The sequence below is a fragment of the Eublepharis macularius genome, chromosome 14 (genome assembly GCF_028583425.1).
Source record: "Eublepharis macularius isolate TG4126 chromosome 14, MPM_Emac_v1.0, whole genome shotgun sequence".
Lineage (NCBI taxonomy): Eukaryota > Metazoa > Chordata > Lepidosauria > Squamata > Eublepharidae > Eublepharis > Eublepharis macularius.
The window spans coordinates 44307309-44331685 of NC_072803.1; the positions used below are offsets into that span (position 1 = coordinate 44307309).

General features: G+C 48.4%; 1 protein-coding gene across 5 annotated transcripts in view; it reads right to left on the reverse strand.

Annotated features, from left to right (window-relative positions):
- The window catches only part of RGS3 (regulator of G protein signaling 3), a 93147-nt gene that overhangs the window by 15346 nt on the left and 53424 nt on the right, over positions 1–24377 (reverse strand). For all 5 annotated transcript variants that reach the window (XM_054997568.1, XM_054997567.1, XM_054997571.1 and 2 more), the window contains 3 exons: positions 24269–24312; positions 15055–15183; positions 3483–4139 (listed from right to left, as the gene is read on the reverse strand). In XM_054997568.1, the coding sequence (XP_054853543.1) occupies positions 3483–4139; positions 15055–15183; positions 24269–24312 (830 nt within the window). The remainder of the gene's footprint in view (positions 1–3482; positions 4140–15054; positions 15184–24268; positions 24313–24377) is intronic.

Below are 24377 nucleotides of genomic sequence, written 5' to 3' on the forward strand. Positions count from 1 at the left end.
ACCAGCTGTCAAGTTCTTTGCCTCCACTGGAGGGCAGAAATGCTCTTCTAATACCCAATGGGAGGGTCACACAGAAAACAAAATGTGTTCAGACAGCAAGTGCCTCAGCTCCATCTGCAAATCAGGGAGTGTGCCAGGCGCTGACCAGCCCTACTAGCGAGACTTGCCTTTTGCAGCTAATTGGTTTAGATGCACGTAAGCCAAGAGCTGCTGCAGATGCTGAGTATCAATAGACCCTGCCACATATTGTAGTATTGCGCACAAGCTTACCGTACCCTGGAGCTGCCACTCCAGATCCAACCAACATTGTAGGCAGAACAAGACCACCACTTAGGTTTACCTCTACTTAAAGACCACTGAGATTGCCAGGGCAAGCGGGTGCTTTTGCCACTATGTGGACAGAAATGCAAATATGTGGTACATTTAATTCTGTAGGCCCTCGTTGCCATCTCAAGTGGAAGCAAGGAGGCGAAAAACAGACAACAGCTTATTGCTATAAAAGAGCACTTATATTTCCTCCCCCCACTCCTGGCAGAACGTTTGTTGTCTTTCAGAGCAGCACTAGAGGCAGAAATTCAACAGGTAAAGCTTGGTTCATTTCTGCACCTCCATGTTGGGGGCTGTACCTGTGGATTTTCAGCTAGCAGCCTCACCCTGAAAGCCATCTGCCTTGTTTCTCATCCCCTCTTCTAATGAATGCACCATAAAGAAACACCGGCTTAATGATCCTTCTCACCTTCAGTTAAATGCCTGAAAGCAGAACACAAGAACGGGGGGGGGGGAGGGGGGGCTTCCAGGCAGGACCCCAGGCCAAAGGAAAAGAACAGGGGCCCGTGAGACAAGGAGACTCCCTACTCTGAAAGCTGGGGCTGTCCAGCCAGAACTAGAGGAAATGGCTGGCTCCAGTGCGGAAGCAGGGGAACCAGGCCAAGAAGTATGGGCAGTTCAGGGTGGGAAGTGGGCTCAGAGGCAGTTTTCCCTTCAGTGGTGATATAGCAATCAGAGAATGAGATAAGATCCAGAAGGATTTCAGGTCTAATTTCTTCACTGCCCCAAATGCAGTGTACAGTCTTAAGCAAAACACTATGTGTCAGCTTCAGCCATGCATCTACAATATGGTGACAACACTAACCTATCTTACAGGTCTGTTATTACATCGAAAGCACCCAGAAATCTTTTTATTTAGTATACAGGATGAGAAGATAAAGAATGGCATGAAGTAGAAAATGGTAATACATTTTAAAGGTCCAATTCATGTATATAGCTCCAGAGGAGTTAGCTGTGTTAGTCTGTAGTAGCAAAATAGGAAAGAGTCCAGTAGCACCTTTAAGAGTAACCAACTTTATTGTAGCATAAGCTTTCGAGAGCCATAGCTCTCTTCGTCAGATGCATCTGACGAAGAGAGCTGTGGCTCTCGAAAGCTTATTCTACAATAAAGTTGGTCAGGCTTAAAGGTGCGACTGGACTCTTTACAATTTATGTATGGAATCTTCCAGGTCTCACAGAATTCTTCATCAGGGGGAATGACAAAGAGCTCTGTGTAACTTTTATATATGTACACCAGTAGCTGAACATGCCCAAGGGCAAACACTTTCTTTATAAAAAGAATTTGTTCTATATGTTGCCTCCTTTTCTGAGGCAAGAACCTTTGAGTAGTCACTGTGGAAAGAATTCATGGCAGGGTTTAATTGATTTAATTGCTGAATTGATTTGGGCCTCACTAGGTCTTGGGCCCCAGAATCTGTTTTCAGTGCAGCTTAACACAAAGTGCCCCACAGAATGTGCAGAGTAACTTTTCATCACTGCTAAGTAATTGCAGTACACAGGCACATCTGGAACTGGGGGACAGAGGGGGGCTTAAGGTCAAAAGGGACAGGTTCCATGCAGGATTGATCCTCAGCTGCCCATACTCAGGACATTTCTTTGGTTCACAGCCTGGTTTACTGGGCTCCTAAAGGACAAGACTGATGTTTCTGAAGCTGGGTGGCACAGAAGGCACATGAGCCCAAAGATGCACACATGGTGCAGGACTAGATTAAGAAAATCAGTAACTTCACCCTCCACTGGCTTTTCCCAGGACAGGAAATGTAACTGAGAGGCATTTTCCACCTTATCTTTAAAGCCTGAAGATCTAGAAACTTACTTAAAACCAAAACCTGAAAGCTGAGATTCTTGTGGTGATGCTGAATTCTGTGCCCAATAACAAAATTGCTAGACTTTCAGCACTTGCACAGAATTACAGGATACACACAACTCAGAGTGCCTCTGAACATGAAGGTCAGAAGGACAGCGATTTAGACCGAAGCCCCAGAGCCTCCCTTATAAATTAACCACTGCAAAGAGAGAGCTCTTGTGCTGCATGAGCCATAATCAGGTGCAAGACTGGGCAGCTGCCTGGCCTATCAGAGTTCGACAATAATACCTCACGTGAATACAGAACTTTCTGTGTTGAAAAGGCTCCACATATGTTACCACAGTCTGCCTTACAACAGCCCAGTAATGTAGGCCTGTGTTGTTAGCCCCATATTGCAGGTAGAAAAGTAAGAGAGAGAGACTTGCTTAAGGTCACCCAATGAGTTTGTGGCACAGGCAAGATTTGAACCAGGAACTTACCGTGTAATTGCTTAGGGCCAATCTGCACGTTTGGGTTTTGAACAAGTTGGACTTGTGTTCCCCAGACCCAATGTGAGATCCCCACAGCTGAACAGCCTCTGTGGGGAATGGCTTTTGAAAAACAAAGGAGAGCCCAAATGGGCTTGGAACACTACCACAGGGAGAGAAAGGGCTTCTGCCTCCCCTCCCTCCCCACACACAGCCATTTTCCCCATGCCAAAACAGCACTGGGGTGGGGAGCTGTTTCCCTGTTTTTGATGCTCCATGTGTAGCGTTCTGTGAACACGGAGAAGCAAAAACAGGGAAACAACTCCCCCCACCCCAACACTATTTCCATGTGAGAAAACAGCTTAGGGCAAAGGCAGGAGCCCTTCCCTTCCCCGCAGTGGCATTCTGAGCCGCTTTGGGCTCTCCTTTATTTTTTAAAAGCCATTCGTCACAGCTTAGTGGGTGGCTGCAAGGGAACCTGAGCTGGGTCCCGGGAACACAGGCCCAGCCCAAAATGGGTATTTTGGCCCTTATTCTCTCAGCCTCTATTGCTCTCCAGGATCTGCAGCATTATGCTTCTTGTGGGGGACACGTAGATAACCTCTGCCCCTACCCTTGGGATGACATTCTGTAGGGTGTGTGTGTCACCCCCACCCCAAGATGTCACAAATAGATACTTCCCCCTCTCCCATTCACTTATGGGGTGGAGCTGCTATTGCAAAAATGCCATGATTGGGGGGGGGGTAGCAACAGCATACAAAATGACACTATGTGGGAGCAGCAAAATTAATTAAAATAGTTTGAGCCATCCCTGTTCCAGAGCCTGCATCAAATCCCACAGCATGCCTGTGACTTTCTGAGCCCCCTCCCAGTTTGCATACCTTCCGGTGTCCAGCAAAGAGCAGGCTGAACTGGTGAATGGAGCTCCCATTCTCCATGAGCTCTTTTTTTAGCGTCTTGGGGGACGGCAGCGTCCAGCCGGCAGTGGGACTCTGCCCCTCAGCATAATTCAGGCTGGTGTCGGAGCTGAAGCAGTGGCCACCCCGGGGCTCGTGGAGGAGGCTGCCTTCGCTGTGTGTGCGGCGCCGCAGTGAATTCTGCACGCTGAGGCGGCAGACTGTCTCACACTCCAAGGTGTCAATCATGCTGGAGCGCTTAGCATCACCCCTGCACAAGTAGGCCTCGTCGTCTTCCTCCTCTTCCTCCTCCTCCTCATCTTCCTCCTCTTCATCTTCTTGGTCCTCTGAGCTTTCAAGCTCCAAAGTGGCGATGCATGCCGTGCCCTGGCTGAAGGTGCTGTCCAGCTGCAGCTTAGGGATTGTGAAGGCTGCAGGGTGGCTGTAGGGCTCTGCCTGCTCCCTGCGCTCCATGGGGCTTGTCTCCTTGTCCTTTTCCGTAAGGGCATCCTGGACTTCCTTCACAGACTCCTCCGTCATTCCCTCCGCCAAATCCTCTTTCAAGGGGTGGGCAACAGGGCTGGTCACATCTTCCCCATCGGAGGGCATGGCCCCTGGCTTCTCTGACTCAGGCTCAAACATCTGATGACAAAAACGGGAAAGGGGGGGAAAGGATGAGCCACGTGCAGTGAAGAGATTCTGGCGTTTTAGGGAAGTGGTTTAGCTTAATGTCTTCAAAAAACAAACTGGCATTGGGTCTCACATCTATCTGGAATAGGTCCACCTGGAGACCTTGTCTCCAGAATCCCAAATCCTGTAAGACGAGCTAACAACTCCAGGTTCCTGGACCAGCCCAGGACTAATCACATCCAACCCAAAGTGTCTACTTAACACTGTAAGCTCAAAACTGGCCTTTCATTAGCCTCCCAGCACACCCGTTGCCCCCAAATTCCATCTGTGGCTCTATGTGGGGAGGTTGTCTCCCACACTCCTGGTACCTGCAGGCAACTTCTGTAGCAGGAGGGCAAAGACGCCCCAAAGGAAAGCCAGAAATGCAGGTCCAACAGCAGCTTTTGGCAAAAGAGAAGGGGATGTTGGCTGTGGTTCAGTGCTGAATAAATTCTTTTGACTCAGCACCACCTGATGACATTAGTTCTGCCACCTCGAGAGCCCCATTTTGTCACCACAGTGTACATCCAGGCACTCGTCAGCAGGCTATGCTGTTGAAAGTTCTCTCCCCACCTCAGAAGATACCACTGGTCCTCAGTCCCCCTGCTATTTACTCTCAAGTGTAAGCAAGAGTGCAGCCAGAGAAGCACTCTCAGCTTCCTAATTTCTTGTGCAGTTGTTCTCCTCTCTAAGGGTTTTGGCAATTGCATCAGTCCAGTTGGCTACCAAAACTAATTCTAGACTACATAGAACGTGAAGTGCTCAGCACTTTCTTCATTTCTCCAATCCTGCCCTTAGGAGAAGATAAGGAGGAGGAAGTGCTCCATTCTCCCCTCCCCGGAGAAGAACAAACTAGCAGAGATGCAGGATGGTACTGAACTTCCTGGCCAAGATCCGGCTCTTGTTGTTGGTTCCAAGCCCCACCCATGAAGGGGCTGGGTCTGGTGTGCACAAGCAACAGCCAGAAATTTGTATAAGGGAGCCATTGTGGAACTCAATGGTTTTGTTGATTAACTTGATAATTTTCTGCAGTGAACTCATTTAAGGGGGAAACTGCTCCTGAAGTCTTGCCTGTGGGCTATAATCCTTTGTAGGAGAGGCTGCACAGAGTCATCCAAGAACTGTCCTTAAGAAGTATCCCTGCGCTGACGACAGCCCACATTAGATGAAGGCTGGACAGGAAACGAGCAGGCTCGTTTAAGATGGGAAAAACATTTTTTGGATTAAATTAAATCCCTCACAAATTCAATCAAAGGACCTGACGTGAGCAAGATATGGACTCGAAAAGCTACTAGACGCCTATGACAGAGAAATGCGGGCTCTGCAGCTCATCTGGCCTCTACTCTGAAGCTGGACGTGAGCCCAATAAACAGTAACATTAGCAGTAATTTGGTGGGGTGGGGGGAAGCAAACAGAGTCCCTGTCCCCTAATCCTAGATGTGTAGGGATTGGCTGTGGTGACTTTGTGAGGGAAATGCTTTCTGCATGTGCTCAGAGGAACAGTTTCCTTCCCAACCAGCTTGTGGGCCCTGCCAGATCAAACCAACAAGATCATCTAGTCCAGCATTCTGTTTCCAAGTCAACACAAGACGCCTAGATACTTTTTGACAAATGACAAGCAGGGCAACAAAGCAGTTTTCATCCCAATGTTTGTAGCAACCATCAGGTACACAGGTAAAGTACCTCTGGATGGGAGCTTCCAGTTGGCAGCCGTTGCTACAACTGCATTTTCTGCTTGCTTGTTTAAGCAGTTGCTGTCCCCTGGACACAAGGAGCAGCCGGCTCTTGTTGTTCTCTTCCTCCACTCCAACCCCCACCCCCTTTCCCTCTGTAATTCAATCAGGTTAGCTTGCTCCTTGTTTCGGCCCTGTCGCCAGCATGGCCAACTTAAACAAACAGATGCAATCAACTTTAGGACGGCCTAAATTCTTGCCGGGTGGACGTCATGCATCACCAGCTTCTTTATCAGCCCTCAGCCACAAGACTGCCACTTACGGAGCACAGGAAGGAATCCAGGACTGATTAGCGGGAAAACTGAAGAGGTGCTTCCGGGATTCCATAGCTTGCTCAGGCGGAGTACAAGGGCACCTCTACAGTAGAATGGTTTGGCACTAGTTATGTATTCAGGAGCCCTTCCTCTCTCTATGCTGCGATCCCAAGCAGAATTGGGCCTCTGCTGACCTTAAAAAGCAGTTCTCAGTTGCCATGAGGCTGCAAGGAAAGGAAGTTGAGTCTGGGCAACCCAGACCTACTTATTAAGAATCAGACAGACCCAAAACCCCTAACCTTGAACTTTGCCAAGCATAGAGCTACTCTACCTTAACAGGCAAATGCTCAACGGTTGCTGCGTTAGCATGCAAGAACAGAGATAACAGCATATATTAATTCCATCCCGTTATGTAGTTATTCAAAAGAACAGTCTAGGGATGCTCAAATGGGCAGGTCTCCTGTACATTTAGTAGCAAAAAAAGCGTTAGTAGCAGCAAGCTGCCCTGCAGCACTGCGAGAAAATACACCAGCCCAAGCCCCCCTCTTCGACCCAGCTATCCCAAGTCCCATTTTCCTTTGCACCTGGCCACTCTACCTGCTCGCTGTCTACCGGCCAGGTCCATGTCCAGAATTTGGTGGAGGAGAATGGCAGATGGTGCACTAAGGGGAGTTGGGAGAAAGCTTCGTGTGTCAATGCTGAACAAAAAAACCCCCTCTAAATGCAAGCCGACTAATCTGCTCATGCTATTAAATGCAAAGTAACGAAATGTCGACTGTGAACCAAAAGTGTAGCCAGCCAGCCCCTAGCGCATGTTGGTTGCCCTGGTGCCTCTGCTTCTCGGCCACAATGCTGAAGATGAGAGTAGTTTGTTTTCTTCTTGAAAATCTAAGTCCAATATTGACTCTTAGATCTCCCTAAGTAAAAAGACTGGACATTTACTTTGAAACAAACAACCTCAGAAAGCTAAAGATCAAAAGAAGGGACTTGCATGATCTCTGCAGGGGCTACCTTACTATGCCGCACTTGCCAACTCTGCATCTCAGGTAGTAGTCCCCATTCATCTGCAACAGCAGTCAACATCCAGGAGTAGTGCTGGGTGGAAGTGGCAAGAGACTGCAAGCAAACACTTCTCACCCCCTTGCAAGGAGGCAGCTGGTGTACAGCATTCTGCAATGGCTGGTACACCTCCATCCCACCTCCTGTCCCGCTGAGCACTCTTGGGTTTCTGGGCAAACAGTAGAAACACCTACCCAGTTTATGGCTCTCCAGTCTGCTGGTCCAAGCCTCCCTCTGTAACGGCAATCTCCAGCAGCCAGCACTACAGCACTTCACTGGCACCCTGCAGAGTCACCACTGCCTGGCTCTGCTGTGACAATCTCCCTGCAGCCAGCTGATCCTTCTACCTTTATTCATGCTGAAGGTGCAAAAGCAGCTCCCAAGATAGCGATCCTCCGAGTCCATTGTTCTATTTCTGGCTCTGCCAAGGCTCCCTAGAGCATTTTGTACATGACAATAAGGAAAGGGGCAAGTGACCTGCATAAACAGGAAAAGTCTTGTCTTCTGCTCTGCTTGCCTCTTGGATTAGCTTTCCTTGGGCTGCTGCTCAAGCCATGGAGTCCCACAAAAAAACCTGCCTACCAATTCACATTTCATTTGGTTCCATTTGTCCTGCCGTTTCAACCCTGTCAGTTGCTCCCTTCAATTAAAGGACTCGTATACACCCTCCTCAGTGGTTTTCCACTGCATCATAGGTTTTGTATTCTTAAGACAGCCTAAAGAGGTTTACAGCAGTGCACCATGGCTTTTTCCAATCTTAACAGCTTCACAATCAATTTGTCATGCTTGAGAACTCCTTGGGGGTAGGGACTGTGAAATGCCACATACACTGATGGAACTGCATGCACACCTGCATAAATAAATAAATAAATAAATAACTCAGCAGTATGGCCAAGAGTGCTGTCGCTCATCACAGAGCAGCATGACAGGATCCTGAGAATGGCCTATTAGGTGGGGGGTGGCTGCCTCGCCTTTTCATTGACTAATGCTGCCGTGTATCTTTGGACGAAGCAGGCTGTCCAGTCACTTCTCATGGAGTTTTGTAGCAAACAGAGAAATGAGGGGGCTGCATGAGCAAGAAGCTTGCTGAAGAGCAGGTCTGATTAATAGGAGTGCTGGCTTTTAATTGGCAGTTAAGCCTCCGATGGTTTAATCACACCAATGAATCAACTTTTGCTTTTCAGCCCTACTCATTCTATTTAAGAGAGGCTGTGCCACCACTCCAGATTAAAATGATTTGGCTAGTTGGGTGTGGGGGTGGGGAATTCATTGGCATTGCGTGCATTTAAGGTCACTTTGCACAACCCCCTCCCCCAAACCTATATAAGAGCATCAGTTGTGATTATTCTCTGTTTTGTAGCTCACAGCAGTTGCAGTCACACAGAGGATGGTCCTCCAATTTTTTCATCTAAGCCATGTTCAAAAGTAGGGTTGGGAAATCCTTGAAGATTGGGGGGTGAAAGCAGGGAGGGGAAGGACCTCAGCAGGGAATAATGCCATAGAACCCATCCTCCAAAGCAGCCATTTTCTCCCGGGGAGTTGATCTCTGTCACCTGGAAATCAGTAACAATTCCACGAGATCCTGGGTCCTGCCTGGAGGTTGGCAACTAACAACTCTGGCAGGAGAATCTGCTCAGAGGGGATAGATGGACGCTGCCAGTAAAGGGCCAGCATTGGAAGAAGCATTCCCTTCCTCCCTCTCCTCCCCACATATTCATATACCTGGTTGCCCATTGCAAGAGCACACTGCATAGGCTGACTGGGAAGGATGCAGAGGAACCAGTGACTTTGCCCACTTTTCTACAAGCCATTTCAGATATAGCAATAAGCAGGGAAAAGAGGTGGTGGAACTCAGTGGGTTGCCAGCACAGGACCACACAATGATGTCACTTTGGGTCATCTGGAACAAGGGGGGAGTTTATTAATGTTTAAATCGCCCTCTGAGAAAATGGTCACATGGCTGGTGGCCCTGCCCCCTGATCTCCAGACAGAGGGGGGTGCAGAGGGCAATCTAAACTGCCCTCTGTCTGGAGATCAGGGGGCAGGGCCACCAGCCATGTGACCACGTTCAAGACGTGCCAGAACTCCGTTCCACCACGTTCCAGCTGAAAAAAAGCCCTGGCAATAAGCATCAACAGGCGGTCTCTCCTACACCCCCTTTTTATCCTGCCCACAGCCAGGGCTGGATCTAGCATTGCTGGCGCCCAGGGCAACCCTAGTCCAACCCGTTGCACGCGTGCACACGCTCCCGGCGCTGTGTGATGACATCATTTCGGTGACATCATCATGCAGGGTGGAGCAGCGGAGGCAGCGTGTGGGGCTGGGAAGCCGCCCGCACCATTCGCCTCCCCGCAGGCGAATGGTGCAGGCGGCCTTGCAGCCCCCCGTGCTGCCTTTCACCTGCCCTGCAGGACAGGGGGTGGCCAGCTTGCCATGCGAGACCTGTCCTGCAGGGTAGGCAAAAGGCAGCGCGGGGGGGCTGCGAGGCTGCCCATGCCATTTGCCTGCCCTGCAGGACAGGGGGCGCCCAGCCACCCCCTGTCCTGTGGGGCAGGCGAATGGGGTGGGCGGCCACGCTACCTTTTGCCTGCCCTGCCAGACGGGGGCGCGCGGCAAGCTGGCCACCCCCTGTCCTTCGGGGCAGGCAAAAGGCAGCGCAGGAGGCTGTGAGGCTGCACGTGCTGCCGCCCTCGAGCGCTCCCGGCAGCTGGCAGCTGCTCCCGGCGCCCCTTCCCTGGCGGCGCTGGGGGCAGACTACCCCCCCTGCCCCCCCTCGATCCGGCCCTGCCCACAGCAGTTTTCTATGTATCTGAATGGGACAGATCTTCTCAGCGGTCTGCAGCTATCCAATGCCCTCTTCCACTCTGGATGTTTACCCACCACTCAGCTCCGATGGCTGCCCTTCCCATTTTTAGCTCTTTGTTCCATGTCAGCAAAGTGCTAATTACGCAATGGAGTCGCTTATCATTAAGGCAAGATGAAGTGTAAGTATGGCCCTGGCTTTGGAAACAGAGGTGCTGGTCAAGCTCCAACATGCCTCGGCGTACAGGGACCAACTGGCAGGGCCTTGTCATCCCTGAGGGAGTGTGGGATGTAAACACCTTGCTGCCAAAGCGGGCAGCCGTGCCACATCACAGACACCTGGTGACTTCTCCTTGGCACACACCAAAGAGCAAGGCTTTCCAGTAAGCACCATCAGGTTGATTGAGGAATGCTGGCTTCTTTTGATCGAGGAATGCTGGTGAGGCAGAGAAAGGTGCTGCTTGGGGGTAGATTTGGGGCACCTTGAAAAGGGCAACCAATGGCCAGTTATGTCACAGTTATTTTTCTCAGAACTGATCTAAAGGCTTTTACATGCAGTTCTATAAAATGCAGCCATCCTTGGAGGTAGTTGCAGACTTGTATAACATTTTTAAAAATTGAGTTTGGATGTGTTAAGGGGATGGGAAGGGAGCACTGGGAGAAGATTTCCTTTGTGCCCCTTGACAGAGCAATTACATCACCACATTTGGGGAAGACCAGGTCTGCACTTGCATTTTTCCTCTTCAGTTAGGAAAATGACTACAGTCCCAGAGCCAGCAGCTTCTTTGCTGAACTCAGTAGAGGGGCAGTAGATTTAAGGCAGAGAAAAGGAAGCGCTATTTTTCATACAACATGGTGCGGAACTCACTGCTGCAGGATATCATGATGGCCACTAACTGAGATGGCATTAAAAGGAGACCAGACACATTCATGGAGAGGCACTCTGTCATGGCTATGAGTCATGACAGCTGAATGGAATCTGTGTTCAGAAATGGTATACCTCTGGATACTTGGTTGTTAGGAAACAACAGGAGGCAGCTTTGGCTTCCAAGCTCCTGTTGGCGGGGCCTTCCTAGGCATCTAGTTAACCGCTACAGGAGACAGGATGCTGGAGCAGATGGAGATTTGGTCTGATCCAGCAGAGCTATTGTTAACTCTGGGCTGAAGAGAGGTAACAGCCTGGCAGTGCAAAAGTCAATAGCATAGTCACCTATGGTAAGAATGGCCTATCGGCCACTAAATGGCAACTGGCTCTCCCCCCCCCACGCACTGCAGACCATTCATGTGCTACCAAAGGGTGACACGGGTAAGTGTGAGCAGTCAGGCTAAATTTGCAGTGGTTTCTTGGAAAGCTATGACAAACAGTGTCAGCATTCAAGCCTGTCTGGAGTCTACACCTGCCAGTCTGAAAATTCTGCTCCATATACTTTCCAGTCATTTAAGGATGGGCTGTGGTTATTCATTGCTGAATTCTCACTGAAAAACAGCTTCCAGGCTTCAGATAGGCTGAGGTCAGGCAGTGTTTCACTCACCGTCATGAGTATTTGGGGAAATAGATGCAATGTAAGTATGAGCAACTTTGGAAACCAACCCCCCACCCCCACCCCCAGAATCTATTTTCCATGCCAGGGTTCAGTTTGCAAACATTTAAAGTAATTCTAAAAGAATAGAGAGTGCTTTCAACCACTTGCAGAGTGATTTCCTTCACTAACAAGTATGCACAAAACCAACCTGTGCACAGTGTTTAAAATACATGTTTTTCCTCAACTCAGCAATCTGAGTGTGTGGGGGTAGGGGTTTGTTTCCACCCAACTTCATCCTCTATTCATTCATGAATACTGCACTGCCCAAAGATTTCTTGGTGTTCTCTGTTCTTTTTTTAAACTTACAATGTACAAACAAGACCAGCAAGGAAAAATCCTTCTATATGGAATGGTTGTACTCAAGGAAAATTGTACTCAAAGTGGATTTTGTATCCATGTGGGTGTGAACAGCAAATTTCCACTCCACCCCACCCACATCCAGCAACCACATCTGGCCTTTTGCTACCTTTGCATGCAGTGGAGCTAGGGATTGGCAGCGGGGCGGGGGGGGGGATGGAGGCAAGCACAAACAGAAAACAGAAAATTGCTGCATGGAGTCTTTGCCATGTAGTGACAGTAATAGCAAAACAGGGGATTTTTCAGTTATTGCACTCCCAACAGTACCCAAAACAAGCACGTATGATTGCCAGAAAGCCTTTGGAACCCAAGTTCTCTCACTTAAGGGATTCTTTTCTTTTTGCATGAGTAACTTTGCTCTGTTTATGAGCTCAGTTAAGGGGGGATGCAGCACAGCTCCAGTCTGTACAGGCACTGCAAGGAAGAGTTCTGTGTCCTTGCACCCTCTTAGTCCTCCAGTGCCACCAGGTGCTTCTCCTCCCATAATCACCAGCCTCACCACCTGACCTGCCTCTCCCACTCCCACTCACCTCACCACTCCCGATACCGAAGTGTCACTTTCAAAGAAAACAGCTCTGCTCCTGTGCCAGTAGCAGAAATCAAACTTTTCCCAGTGCTGAGATAAAGCAATGGGGGAAAGCTGCCACCTGCTTCCTTTCTACTAGTCAGGTTGCTACAACAGCAAAAGAGCATAGCCTGGGAAAGTGTAAAAGAGCTACCAGCCCTCCAGTTTCTTTTGCAAGTTGTAGTGTGCTTTGCAAGAAATCATATAAGAAGCCACTGACAGACCTTATAGTTTAATGCAACATGATGCCCCAACTCTCTCATTCCACATACAAAAGATCACACCCTTAATCTGGAATAACAACCACCCTCTGGTTCTGTACTCAAAGCCAGTAAAAAGGAGGACCAGAAATCCCTCTTACGTTCAAACCTAGCACCTGCTTTGAAAAGGAGGGAGAGCCCATCCCTTTAACCACCCCACCGCTGGGAGGCTGGTAACATTTTCATCTCCTATGCCTCCCCCTGCCCAATTGCTCATAGTCACATATGAACAGTTGTTAGCATCAAGAACTCACAAGAATCTCACAACAGGTAAACACAATTTTGAAAAGAAGCACAGGAAAGTTGAAGGGTGCTGAAGGCAAGCAAAGCCTCGTTAAGCAATCTTGCGTGTTTCTTCTCCAACCCACCCAGATGAAGACACAATACATATGCCAAGCCCTTCCACTCCCATTTCTTCATCCCAGCCGTTAAAAGCCAGCATACGTACCACAGCACCCAACACCGTCCCAGAATAGGCGGCAAGAGGGCAGCAGAGCAGACACAGGAGATGCCAACCCCAGCCTTCACAATGAGCCTGCGATCTCCAAAGCTACCACTCGGCACCACATCATTTCAAAGGACCCAGCCCTAGCGAGACAGGCAGCAAGGTGGGCGAGGCTGCTGCTGACCTTGTGCCAGGCATCTATTTAGCAGGGCATCTGAAGGGGTGCTCTGGAAAGGGGGCTGCAGGCCACAGGGTGAAAGCCAAGACGGACGGATGGATAGATGCCTGCCGGCTCCGTTTCTCCTTTGTGCGGTGAGCAACTATCCTTGGCTGACAGAGCTACACTCACACAAGATTTTATTGTCCTCACTAAATCACATCATCATTGGATTAAGCGCCAGTTAGGACCTTTGCCAGAAAGCAGCCAATTCAAATTACCCTCATAACTCCAGATGCTGAATCAATCTCGGCTGGACAGAGGCAGGCACGGCTGGCTCCCACCCTTCCTAGGGCTGGCCGGGAACAAAAGCACAGCTTTCAGAACAGGCCTGCCCTTCAGGAAACAAAATTCTCACATTGGCCTGGGCCAGAGGGGTTCCAGCGTGCATCAACTCCCTCTGGGTTGGAGAAACAAGCCTCTGCGTTGCAGCCAGTCTGGTGCAAACGTCCTTAAGATTGTGCCCAGGAAACAGATCACAGAGAAACAGGGGGAACGACTGGGGAGGTGACCTCTTTCCCAGCAGGCCTCTGGGGCCTTAAACAGCGGCATGACAAGCAGAAGTCTAGTGGGTGAGGCCTCACACTTTACTTGAGCTGGCCCCCCACTCTGTAGCCACCAATGCCTTCCTGCCAACCAGAAGGCTGCTAGGGGCTTCCCAAAAAATCAGTTATGGACATAACTATAGCTTATATGTCAATTATGGATTTTAAGCTATAGCTGTCTGTCGATTACATTTGGGAACTGAAGCATGCTACCCTTTAAAACCAGTAATCGACATATCATTGTAACCTAATGCTACAGCAAAATGTCAATTACTAATTTTGTTAAAAGCCCAAAACAGCCCTCCATGCTGGAAGGAGCAGCCAGCCTCATATTGTCATGGATTCTCTGCTTTCACAAATTGTGAAGTGTTACAAGGCAGGAAGAGAGAATGTTATTTCCTTTTGAATGAGAGTGCCCTCGAGCCCTATGGTCCCGCCTCTGGTTCATTTGTTTGTAAAAATACATGCCAAGATGGTGTAAGTCTATATAGCAGCATCAGTTCCCCCCTCCCCCCCCAGAGCAGCATTTCACTTAGGGACCTGCTCCCCGGCACATTGTTCCAGACATTTGCACAACTCAGGCTTGTTGCTTCCTTGCTGGCCACATGGCACCCTCCCCAAGCCTTTTCTGTCTGCCACACAACATTGGTCTCAGCCTCATCAGAGCTGATGTTCCTGTTCTGGCTGGTATCAGCCACCTGCCAGCCAAAGCCATTAATGGGCCACCTTTCTCAGCACCCTTTGCAGAAACATCCACTGGTCTCCAGGGACATTAGCAAGCAAGCAATCTATTTGGAAGAGGGGGTCTGAACAGACATCATTATACCACCCCCCTCATATTGCAATACCAAATCAGGACTGAAACAGCCTTGACAAGGAAACAAGGGCACCCTCCACTTGCAGCCCCAACAGTTGGAATTTGCCTTTGTTGCCCAGCCACCCAAGACTGGAGTTGATTAATCTGTCTTGCACCCTGATTGATAACCATCTGGAATTGGCAGGCTAGATGGAGCTCCTGAAGGCATAGCCTTCCCAGCATCCCTCCTTCCAGCTTTCTGGCTTCCTTACCTTGTTCTCCGCGGGAGGGGCTGTCGGGGTCGTTGTCTGCTGCTTAGAGATGTTATCAGCCAGGCACCAGCAGACTCTCTTCTTCTGCTCACGGGTTTGAGCCTCCAAGCTCACCAGGCACTCCAACTTCTAGCATACAGGAAGGAGGATAACGTTAGCCAAACTGTGCTTAATATCTGAATGGAAGGATTCAAAGCTCAACCATCTTCTGGATTCACAAGCTAGCCTTCTCCAACTGCACCTGATGACCATCCTGAAGATCCTAACCCCACATAGACCTCACAGGCTTCAGCCCTGCATACTCAGACTATCTCTACCCTAAGGACCCTTTACAACCTCTGATATCCACAAAGGGACCCTTTCTCAAGGCCAAGTCACATGTGACTCAGATTCTCAGATGTGTATTTGCAAAGAGAATCCTGGGGTGGGGGGAGAGAGAAGATGACACTATGGATCAGGGCAACACCAGTGGAAAAGATAAGTATGTTCTTCCACTTCATGTTGTTAACCCAAATAGAAAAGTTCTCCTGCCCATTAAGCCTTAGGAGGAAAAAGGACAGAAATATGTGTGTCTGTCTTTTTACTCTTGGTGGTGCTGGTAGAAAGTGCCATCAAGTTGTAGCTGACCTATGACTACCCCTGCTGGGGTTTTCAAGGCAAAAGGCTAACAGAGGTGGTTTGCCATTGCCTGCCTCTGCGTAGCTATCCTGGGCTTATTCTGAGGTCTCCTAGCCAATTACTAACAAAGGCTGACCCTGCTTAGTTTACAACATCTGACAAGATCAGGCTTGCCTGGGCTATCCAGGTCAGAGATCTTGTTATTCTTACCCAGGATTAAAGCTACTGGGAGGGGCATTTCCGAACTGGAAGCAACACAGGGAGAGAAGGGAATGAATGAATCCACCCCCAGCACTGTGGCCCTGAAACATAATGTCCCTACACACATCATGGCTTTTTGCAGGTCGGATACACATCTGGGAATCCTGCCATGGATCCTCAGCATAATGTGTGGTTGAGTTCTTAATGATACCATGCGTGCATCAGGTTCAGACAGGAAGGACAAGAAAAAGAAAAATTATCTCAGTGTCTATCCCCCAATTATGTCAATCCCAATTATTATCTAACCCACCAGAGACTTGCCAAAATACAAAGCTTCCAGGATTTTAGACATACCTGGTTTGGGACTCAGGGTTAAGGCACGGTTAAACAAATGAACAAAATGTTACTTGGCTTGAGGATGGGAGCGCTTTTGTAACCTAACCTGAGCCTTCAAGATGGGGAAGGCTATAAAACTACATTCAGACAAACACATTCAGCCAGGCAGATTATTTTTCCATTACATCACATATGAGGACCAGGCAGGAGGCTGGTGCCCGTTTTTAGCTAAGATGCCTCTTGGGACTCCATTGCCCAGGAAACAGACCTACTGTCAAATGGCAGGGATTTGTCATTCACTTACATGGTTGCCCTGATTGCAACAGCGGCTGTTAAAACAAAGGTGGATTTTATGAGCATAACTACAGTCTGTCGCCAGGAGGAGGCACTTGAATTGTACAATAATTATACAATCTGTAAGTCGTGTGTGCATGCTTTATCAGTCCTTTGGCTCATCTCCGATTTAACTGAATTTGCCCTTTCTGAAGGGTATTACAGCTGCCAGTTTCAATGGCTAACCATTCATTCATGTTGGACTTTGATGATTCCCACCCTAGTTCGTCCTTAGCAACTTCAGTGGTACGCAGCTTTGTCCTCTGTCTCAACATTACCCATTTTCTTCCCGCTGAGCTCTCACTCCCATGACTTGGAATATGAATTTTACAGGGACTTTAAAAGGTGTTTATTTCAGGGAAGACTGCCTGTGGGGGGTAGGGGGGATTCTGGGTAATAAAATAGCTGAAGCCACAACAGAGTTTCCCCTGTGAGTATGCTTGCATATTTCTGACCTGCAAGTTAGTGCCAAAGGTCGTCTATGACCATTTGAGCCTGGGAATTCTATACTCTTTAACTATCAGGGGCATGGTTGCAACCAGGATTGTGGCATAAAGCTTCCCCCTCCCCAGGCATTTTCCCCAACTCAGAACAGCTTCAAGAAGCCACTATTTGCCCTATCGATAGCTGTGCATTTGCTCTAATGTAGCAAATAGCAATTCTCTCCCCTGCCCCCCGGACACCACAGTTCTGATCAGAAGCTGGCCCTCATGCCCCTGATTTTTAGAGGAAAAATAACTGCTACAAATTCCATTTGCAGAATTACCAGCACCTTGTAGTGGGTGCATCCACTGCCCAGCCCTGAAAGCTTTTCATTTCCAGGTGATGCACCTTTGTGCCTTGTTTTTCTTCCCAACATCTGCAGGAGAAGAGTCCTGTTATCTACTGTAGGGGCATCTGGACCATTTGAGAGAAGTGCTTGGAAGAAGCAACAGAGGGTGATTCTCTTGCACTCTGCTTCCTCTACTCTCTCCGGGGTTTCTTTCCACTGGGAAATGGAAGATCGACCCAGATTCTCCACCTCGGGGGCAGGCCCTGTACCAGACGGTGGGCCTTAGCAGGGGCCCAACCATTCCAACACCCAACGCCAGTCCGTCTTTGGAACCAGCCTTGAAGTACATCTACTTCACTATTCCACAGAGACACCTCCAGGTTCTTCTCACCCAGTTTTCAGCGTAACCCTGTGAAGTGATGGGTGTGTGCAGGATGACAGATTTTTCTCTGTGAGGACCATTTAGAAATTTCCTTTTTAAGTTACTGGTCTCAAGAACAGACCAAAATTCAGAAAGGAGCACACTGATGCTGGAAGCATGTGAAGAAAAAGCCGTGTGAGTGCAGCAATCCCCCCTCCCATCAAGGAACTACAGTAGCGGGCGCAGCTGTACTTGCTATGTACCCTCACCTACCTCAAGCATGAGCTTGAACAGAGAGCTCCGGCTTGCTCCTGGAAGCACCAGAAGAGGATGATTTACAGGAAATGGATTTTGACTATGATCCAAGCTACAAGTGACGAATGACTCTTGAATGGCAAGTGAATAGACTCAGAGTCAAGCTACAAGTGACGAATGACACTTGCCTGGCAAGTGAACAGACTCACGTGTATTCCTCCCTGTTCACTTGCCATTCACTTGCGCTCCGAGTGCAAGTGAATGGCAAGTGAACAGGGAGGAATACACGTGAGTCTGTTCACTTGCCAGGCAAGTGTCATTCGTCACTTGTAGCTTGGCTTTCATGAGTATTCCTCCCTGTTCACTTGCACTCCACTTGCACTCCACTTGATCACGTGATCAAGTGGAGCGCAAGAGGAGTGCAAGTGAACAGGGAGGAATACACGTGAGTCTGTTCACTTGCCAGGCAAGTGTCATTCGTCACTTGTAGCTTGGCTTTCACGAGTATTCCTCCCTGTTCACTTGCACTCCACTTGATCACGTGATCAAGTGGAGCGCAAGAGGAGTGCAAGTGAACAGGGAGGAATACACGTGAGTCTGTTCACTTGCTGTTCAAGTGTCATTTGTCACTTGTAGCTTGGCCCTAAGAAGGCACAAATGGAACTGAGACCAGGATGGGGTGGGGGTGAGGACAGAACTGGCAGTACCATCCCTGTAGATAATATACCATTTGTGTAGCCCATCAGAATGTCCCCCAAGAGGCAGCTGGAAAGACATTTCCAAGTGCTTTCCATCAAGAGCAATTCAGAAGCACGTCTCCTAATCCCTCTGCCCTCGCCACTGCTAATGGAATTAACGGCTTGCATCGATTCGATTAGGCCTGGCTGAAAGTAATGTTGTGCAAATTTGCTGCTCAAAAAGGCAGCACGCTGTAAGAGATGGTTCACATATGGGCCTTCTTTCCTACAGAGGTGCAGCTGGTTCCCTTATTTCCCCCTTCAGAGAGGGCAGAGTATTTATTTACTACTTTCCAGCTTCTTGGCAGCTTGACTTTCAAAGTGGCTTCCGGTGAAATACAAAAATTGATACTACATCAGGCTAGGCCCAGCAGCCAGGGGTGCTGAATAGCCTCAGTCTATCATAACCCCACTCCTCTGACCCAGTTCCACAGTACCCACACTTTGAGGGTCTGTACCTGGTGTCATGAGACAGTTTATGGACTGTTTGTGTAAGGTTGCTAACCAAGAGCATTTGGGGGTGGAGCTTGGGAAGGGGGAACATCACTGACACTATGACATCCCTTCTAGGTGAATGCCCAGAAGTGAGATCACATGCACCCCCTCCCAGAATTCCCCCAATCTCTTTGATGAATACCATAGAGATGTAGGGGAAATTCCTAAGTGTTGTGGATGGTCACCTGGAAGTGACATCACAGCATCCGCAATGTTGTCCCTCCATTTTTTCTCCCATTGTTCAATTGAGTGACTGTGGGCAATGGAGTGTGGGGATGGGAGCTTGCCTAACACAGCGGGACAACTGGCAACCCTATGTTGGTGTACCATCCACCCTCTCCATTCCTGCACTAAGGTGATCTCAGCATTCATATCAGAGATTTCCAAACCAATAGTATTGGGGACTTCAGCATCTATAACGAGTTTTTGCAGCCAGATACAGCTCAGGACTTCGTGGCTGTCATGACAACTATGGCCCCATGCACATAACTGGTCATACTCTCAATGTGATGCTTTCTTACCCAGTGCATGTCACTCAGTCCGGGAGTACAGGGGACAAATATAACACTATTTTCTTGGACAGATTGTTTGCCTAGTAGGGTTTAGACTGTAGGAGGCTCAAAGCCTCTGCAGCAATGGAGGGCTCATTGCATTGGTCCACCCACAGAGAAAGATGGGTTCTAATGGATTCCTGACAGCCATGGAGGGGCTTCCTGGCTAATATGGTGGGCAGTCATGATGAAGAATTGATAAGCTTCTAGAACTAGGAAGTACTATGTGTCTTCTTGTACTGGGTCTCACTTTCCCCCTGGTTCTTAGCAGGGGGAATTAAAGTGCCAGGGACAATTATTAGAGTAACGCAGTGGAAAATTTAGGCCAAGTCCCACAAAACACAGTCTAGAGCCCATTTGAGAGCTTACTCAGTAGCACTGATGGCAACAGAAAAGGTGCTGCTCTGCCCCTATCTCTTCCACACAATAGCACGGAGCAATGCCATTTAGGGTTGCAAGATGCCTGTTATATCTTCCCCCTCCCCAGAGAAAACCGTGGAACAATCAACGGCTCACTGTGACTAATTTGCTAAGTACTTTGCAGATCAAAATTGCTTGTATCCAATCCAACTTGGATTCCCTGTTAGTGCCAGTTAAACTGAGAAATCCTGACATTTGTTTGTCTAGTTCAACCTGAGGATGTAGGCAAGATTCTCAGAGGCCTACTACCTACCCTTGAGGTCTGTGCAACCACTGAAATCAGCCGAAGGTGGCCAGACCCAGTGGTTAGTAATGATCAATACTTCTTTGGAAGAAAGGATGGTTGCATTAAAGGAGACCACAGTCGGGGCCTCTTTTTTAAAAACGAAATCTTACATGGTGCGGATTTAAATAATTACCTATCCATTTCAAACTTCCCCTTTCTAGGCAAAATCTTAGAGGGTGTGATGGGCAAGCAGATTCAAGTATTCTTGCATGGAACTGAATATAGAAATCCTTTTCAGTCTGGATTCAGGCCCAGTTACAATACCAAGCCTACCTTAGGCATCCTGTTAGAGCATCCACCCTGGTCCACCAACAGAGGAAGTGTGCTATGCAGTGCTTAATACTATTGGCCATGGAGTTCTTCTAGACCATCTAAGAAAGAGGGGCCTGAGGCAAGTAGTCTTGCTTTGCCTTCATAGAGGACAGTTTTCAGAAGGTGGTGCTGGGGGACTTCTGTTAAGCCCCATGGGCAGTAGCGTATGGGGCTCTGCAACCGTCTTCTGGTCCCCCCATGCTCTTTAACATCTACATTACACTGCTTTGAAAGATCATCTGGAGCACAATGACACATATCTCCATCTCTCCTTTCCAGAATATTGTGGGAAAGCAATACGAGAGGTAAAGTGGTGCCTGGAGACAGTGAAGGACTGGATGATGGTAAATAAACTGAAGGTTAATCCAGATAAAATGGAAGTGCTGTTGGTGAGAAATAAGACGGATTTGGAAACAGGTGTTATGCTTGTTCTGGATGGGGTTACACCCCTCAAAAGAACAGGTTTGCAGCTTAGAGATGATTCTAGACTCAGCATTGCCCTTGAACAGGGCTTTTTTTCATCTTGAAAATGGTCACATGGCTGGTGGCCCCTCCCTCTGATCTCCAGATAGAGGGGAGTTTAGATTTTCAAGATCTGCCACGCTGGGGACATGTAGCTTGTGTAACGCCATATTAATTTCTGTAGTTGTTTAGTCTCTCTCCCCTCTAGGTCCCTGCGAGTACATTTCCATGGGAGAGGATGCTGTGTCTTATCTGTTTCTTTCTAAGACGACCTTGATGAACCAGCGTTCCCACAGAGAAGCATCCTGCTATGTGAACTCTGGGGGGAGGCTGGGATCTGAGACTTTGAAGTGTAACAACTTTCATTTTGTAACTCATTCCTAACAAAGCTTTGCTCAGCCAGGATCTGCTTGGTCCTGGAATGTGGACATCTGGGCCTGAATGCTGTCTTTCTAATAAAACCTTTTGAAATCAAAAGACCGTCTTCTTGCAGAAGGGAGGAAGGCAGACTCTAGCCAACTGGAATGCCATAGCCTGACATAGATCGCCCTCCGCGCTGAAGCGGCGCAGAGAGCAATCTAAACTCCCCTCTGTCTGGTGATCAGAAGGTGGGGCCACCTGCCACATGACCATTTTCACCAAGGGCAATTTAAATTTTAAAAACTCCCCCCTTGTTCCAGCTGACCCAAAGTGATGTCATTGTGCAGTCCTGGGAGCATGCGCACACTTTGCGCACGTGCATGTGGTACCAGAGGCACTACCTCCTGCCAAGAGTTGCCCCCTGTGCTGGCCGAGAGGCGCGGAGGGCAATCTAAACTCCCCTCTGTCTGGAGATCAGGGGGCGGGGCCACCGGCCATGTGACCATTTTCAAGAGGTTCCGGAACTCCGTTCCACCGCGTTCCAGCTGAAAAAAAGCCCTGAGAAAAACCATTTGCTACTTTCATCCCCAGGACAAATCCACAGACACAAAATTTTAAAAGGCCAGGAACGTTTTTTCCAAATTGAAACTGGAAGAATGCTTCACACATATGCTCCATTTAAAAAAAAAAATTAGGTGAAGGTAGACAGGCAGCCCCTGGCTCACAAGAACACCAGACCATATTGCTCAGCATGCAAGGTCAGTTCTTTGCCCAGGCAACCAAAGCTAGCCCTTGATGCACTGACAGCACTGCTGGCACTCTGCTTGCTCCTGGTGCGTCAGGCCACATAAAACTCTCATCTCTCCCCCCTCCTTTTTCTTTGCTAGCACACCAACATCTTTCTAGAAAGGAGTATTTTCCCCATAGAACTCAGGACAAAAAGGTTGCCTGCCCCCTGTTCTAGAAAGTGTAAAAATGATCACATACACATTCCTCCCTCCCCACATTTTGATATAAATAATTGACTGTGACTTATAGCTGCAAGCCCTGAATGGTGACTCACACGCAGATGCAATGGGCAGCCTCCTCCAGGAATGGGAAATTCTGCTTACGTTTGCATACTGCCTGTGATTAAATTATACAGATGCAGAAGAATTATCCACCCACTCCCACAGCAGAGTGTGATAGGAAGGAAGCAAGGCCAAGAAAAGCAACTCATGCAGAGATGCAGCAAATGGATTCCTCTGTGTAGAGGTACATTATCTCACAGGGGACTTTAATTATTTAGTTTGTCTTTCTTTTGCAGACTATGCTAGCATTACTCAGCATGTATTGTGGAAATTTCTATATTTGCCAGGTTTCATCTATTCTAACACTATACTTCAAGCCAGCATCTAAGGGGAGCCATCCATGAGGCGGGCAAGACTGGACAGAAGGTTCTCCATGGTATAAGGGGGAGTTCAGTGAGATACTAGCTGAAGGACCAGGTGCTCTCTCAACAGGGTCCCCTTTTCTGTTGGGAGCCAGGCACTACACTCAAGGACATCATCTCCACAGATTTGCTTACAAAATCACAGTTCAATGCACAAGGACACCCCCTGCTGGGGAATAAGGCACAGTGCAGCACTGTTATTATCCCAGCACATCCTGAGATGCAAGCAAGCCAACTGGCTGCTAAAATCAGGCAGAACTTTGTTGAAATGAAATTGGTGTGTAGTCAGGGAGCTACTCAATAATATGGAGTGATCTGGGCTTGGGTTGTGTGCTTTAAATACAATTCATAGAATATGCAATTATACCAACTGTTATTTACCAAGGGACCAATAGAACTGGGAGTTTTCAAAGGAGGAAATAGGGCTGAAGGCAGAGTATTAATTGGCTTACAGCCTCAGGATGTCACAGTAGCCTTTCACTCTGCCATGAGAGCGCCTGCCTTCTATTGCTGCTGTGTCTAAGGTTTTATCCCAGGTGAAAAGTCAGAGGTTTTCCAAAAACAGTCTCTATTACTTTCCTCTCCCTTTCAGCATCCAGAGGTACTTCACACCGCCTCCACCAGTAAAGTGACACAGAGAACAGACAGAGGGTGTGTGTGTTTCTCTACGAGAAGAACAAAGCCTCAAAAGTCTTCTGGCTCAGATGCTCCCTTCCTCCTTCCACTCAGCCAAAGAGCAGAGACGAAAGATTTCCTGGCTTTGTACACCTCACAGTTTGATACAATGTTTCAACTGAGTAAAAGAATAAACTGTGGTTTTGTTCTATGGTCTGCAGACCTGTATGATTTAGAGAATTGTGGCTTGCAGCAACAGAACAAAACCACAGTTTGTCATTTCTCCTGACAGAGACATCACACCAACTGTAGTTTGTGTCAAATTAGGAGGTTTTCAGTCTCTGGCTGTTTTCACACGGCCACACGCCTGGAAGATTGCATGAAACTAATGGCGTAAAAGTGTCTTCCTAGCGCAATTTCCTGGCACAATCCCGTTTAATGGCCCTTTTTCTGACGTCATTGGGCCATTAAAGGGGATCGTGCCAGGAGATCATGCTAGGAAGACGCTTCATTCTGTGAGCTTGCACCATCTCCCGGGGAGCTTGTGAAAATGGCCTCTGCCACTTGAGCTAGAGGAGGAGGAAAGGAGGAGTTGGTTTGCTCCTGACATCTGAATGCAGCCTCTCAGCCTGGAACATTATCACAGAACGTGTTAATACAGTGCTTACCTCAGCCAGGTAGAGGATGCAGAATTTTAGATCCTCAGAGGAATCTGAGAGGGAAGAGATTAAAACCATGTTTTAGCCTTCTATATATATTCAGAACATGGCTTCCACA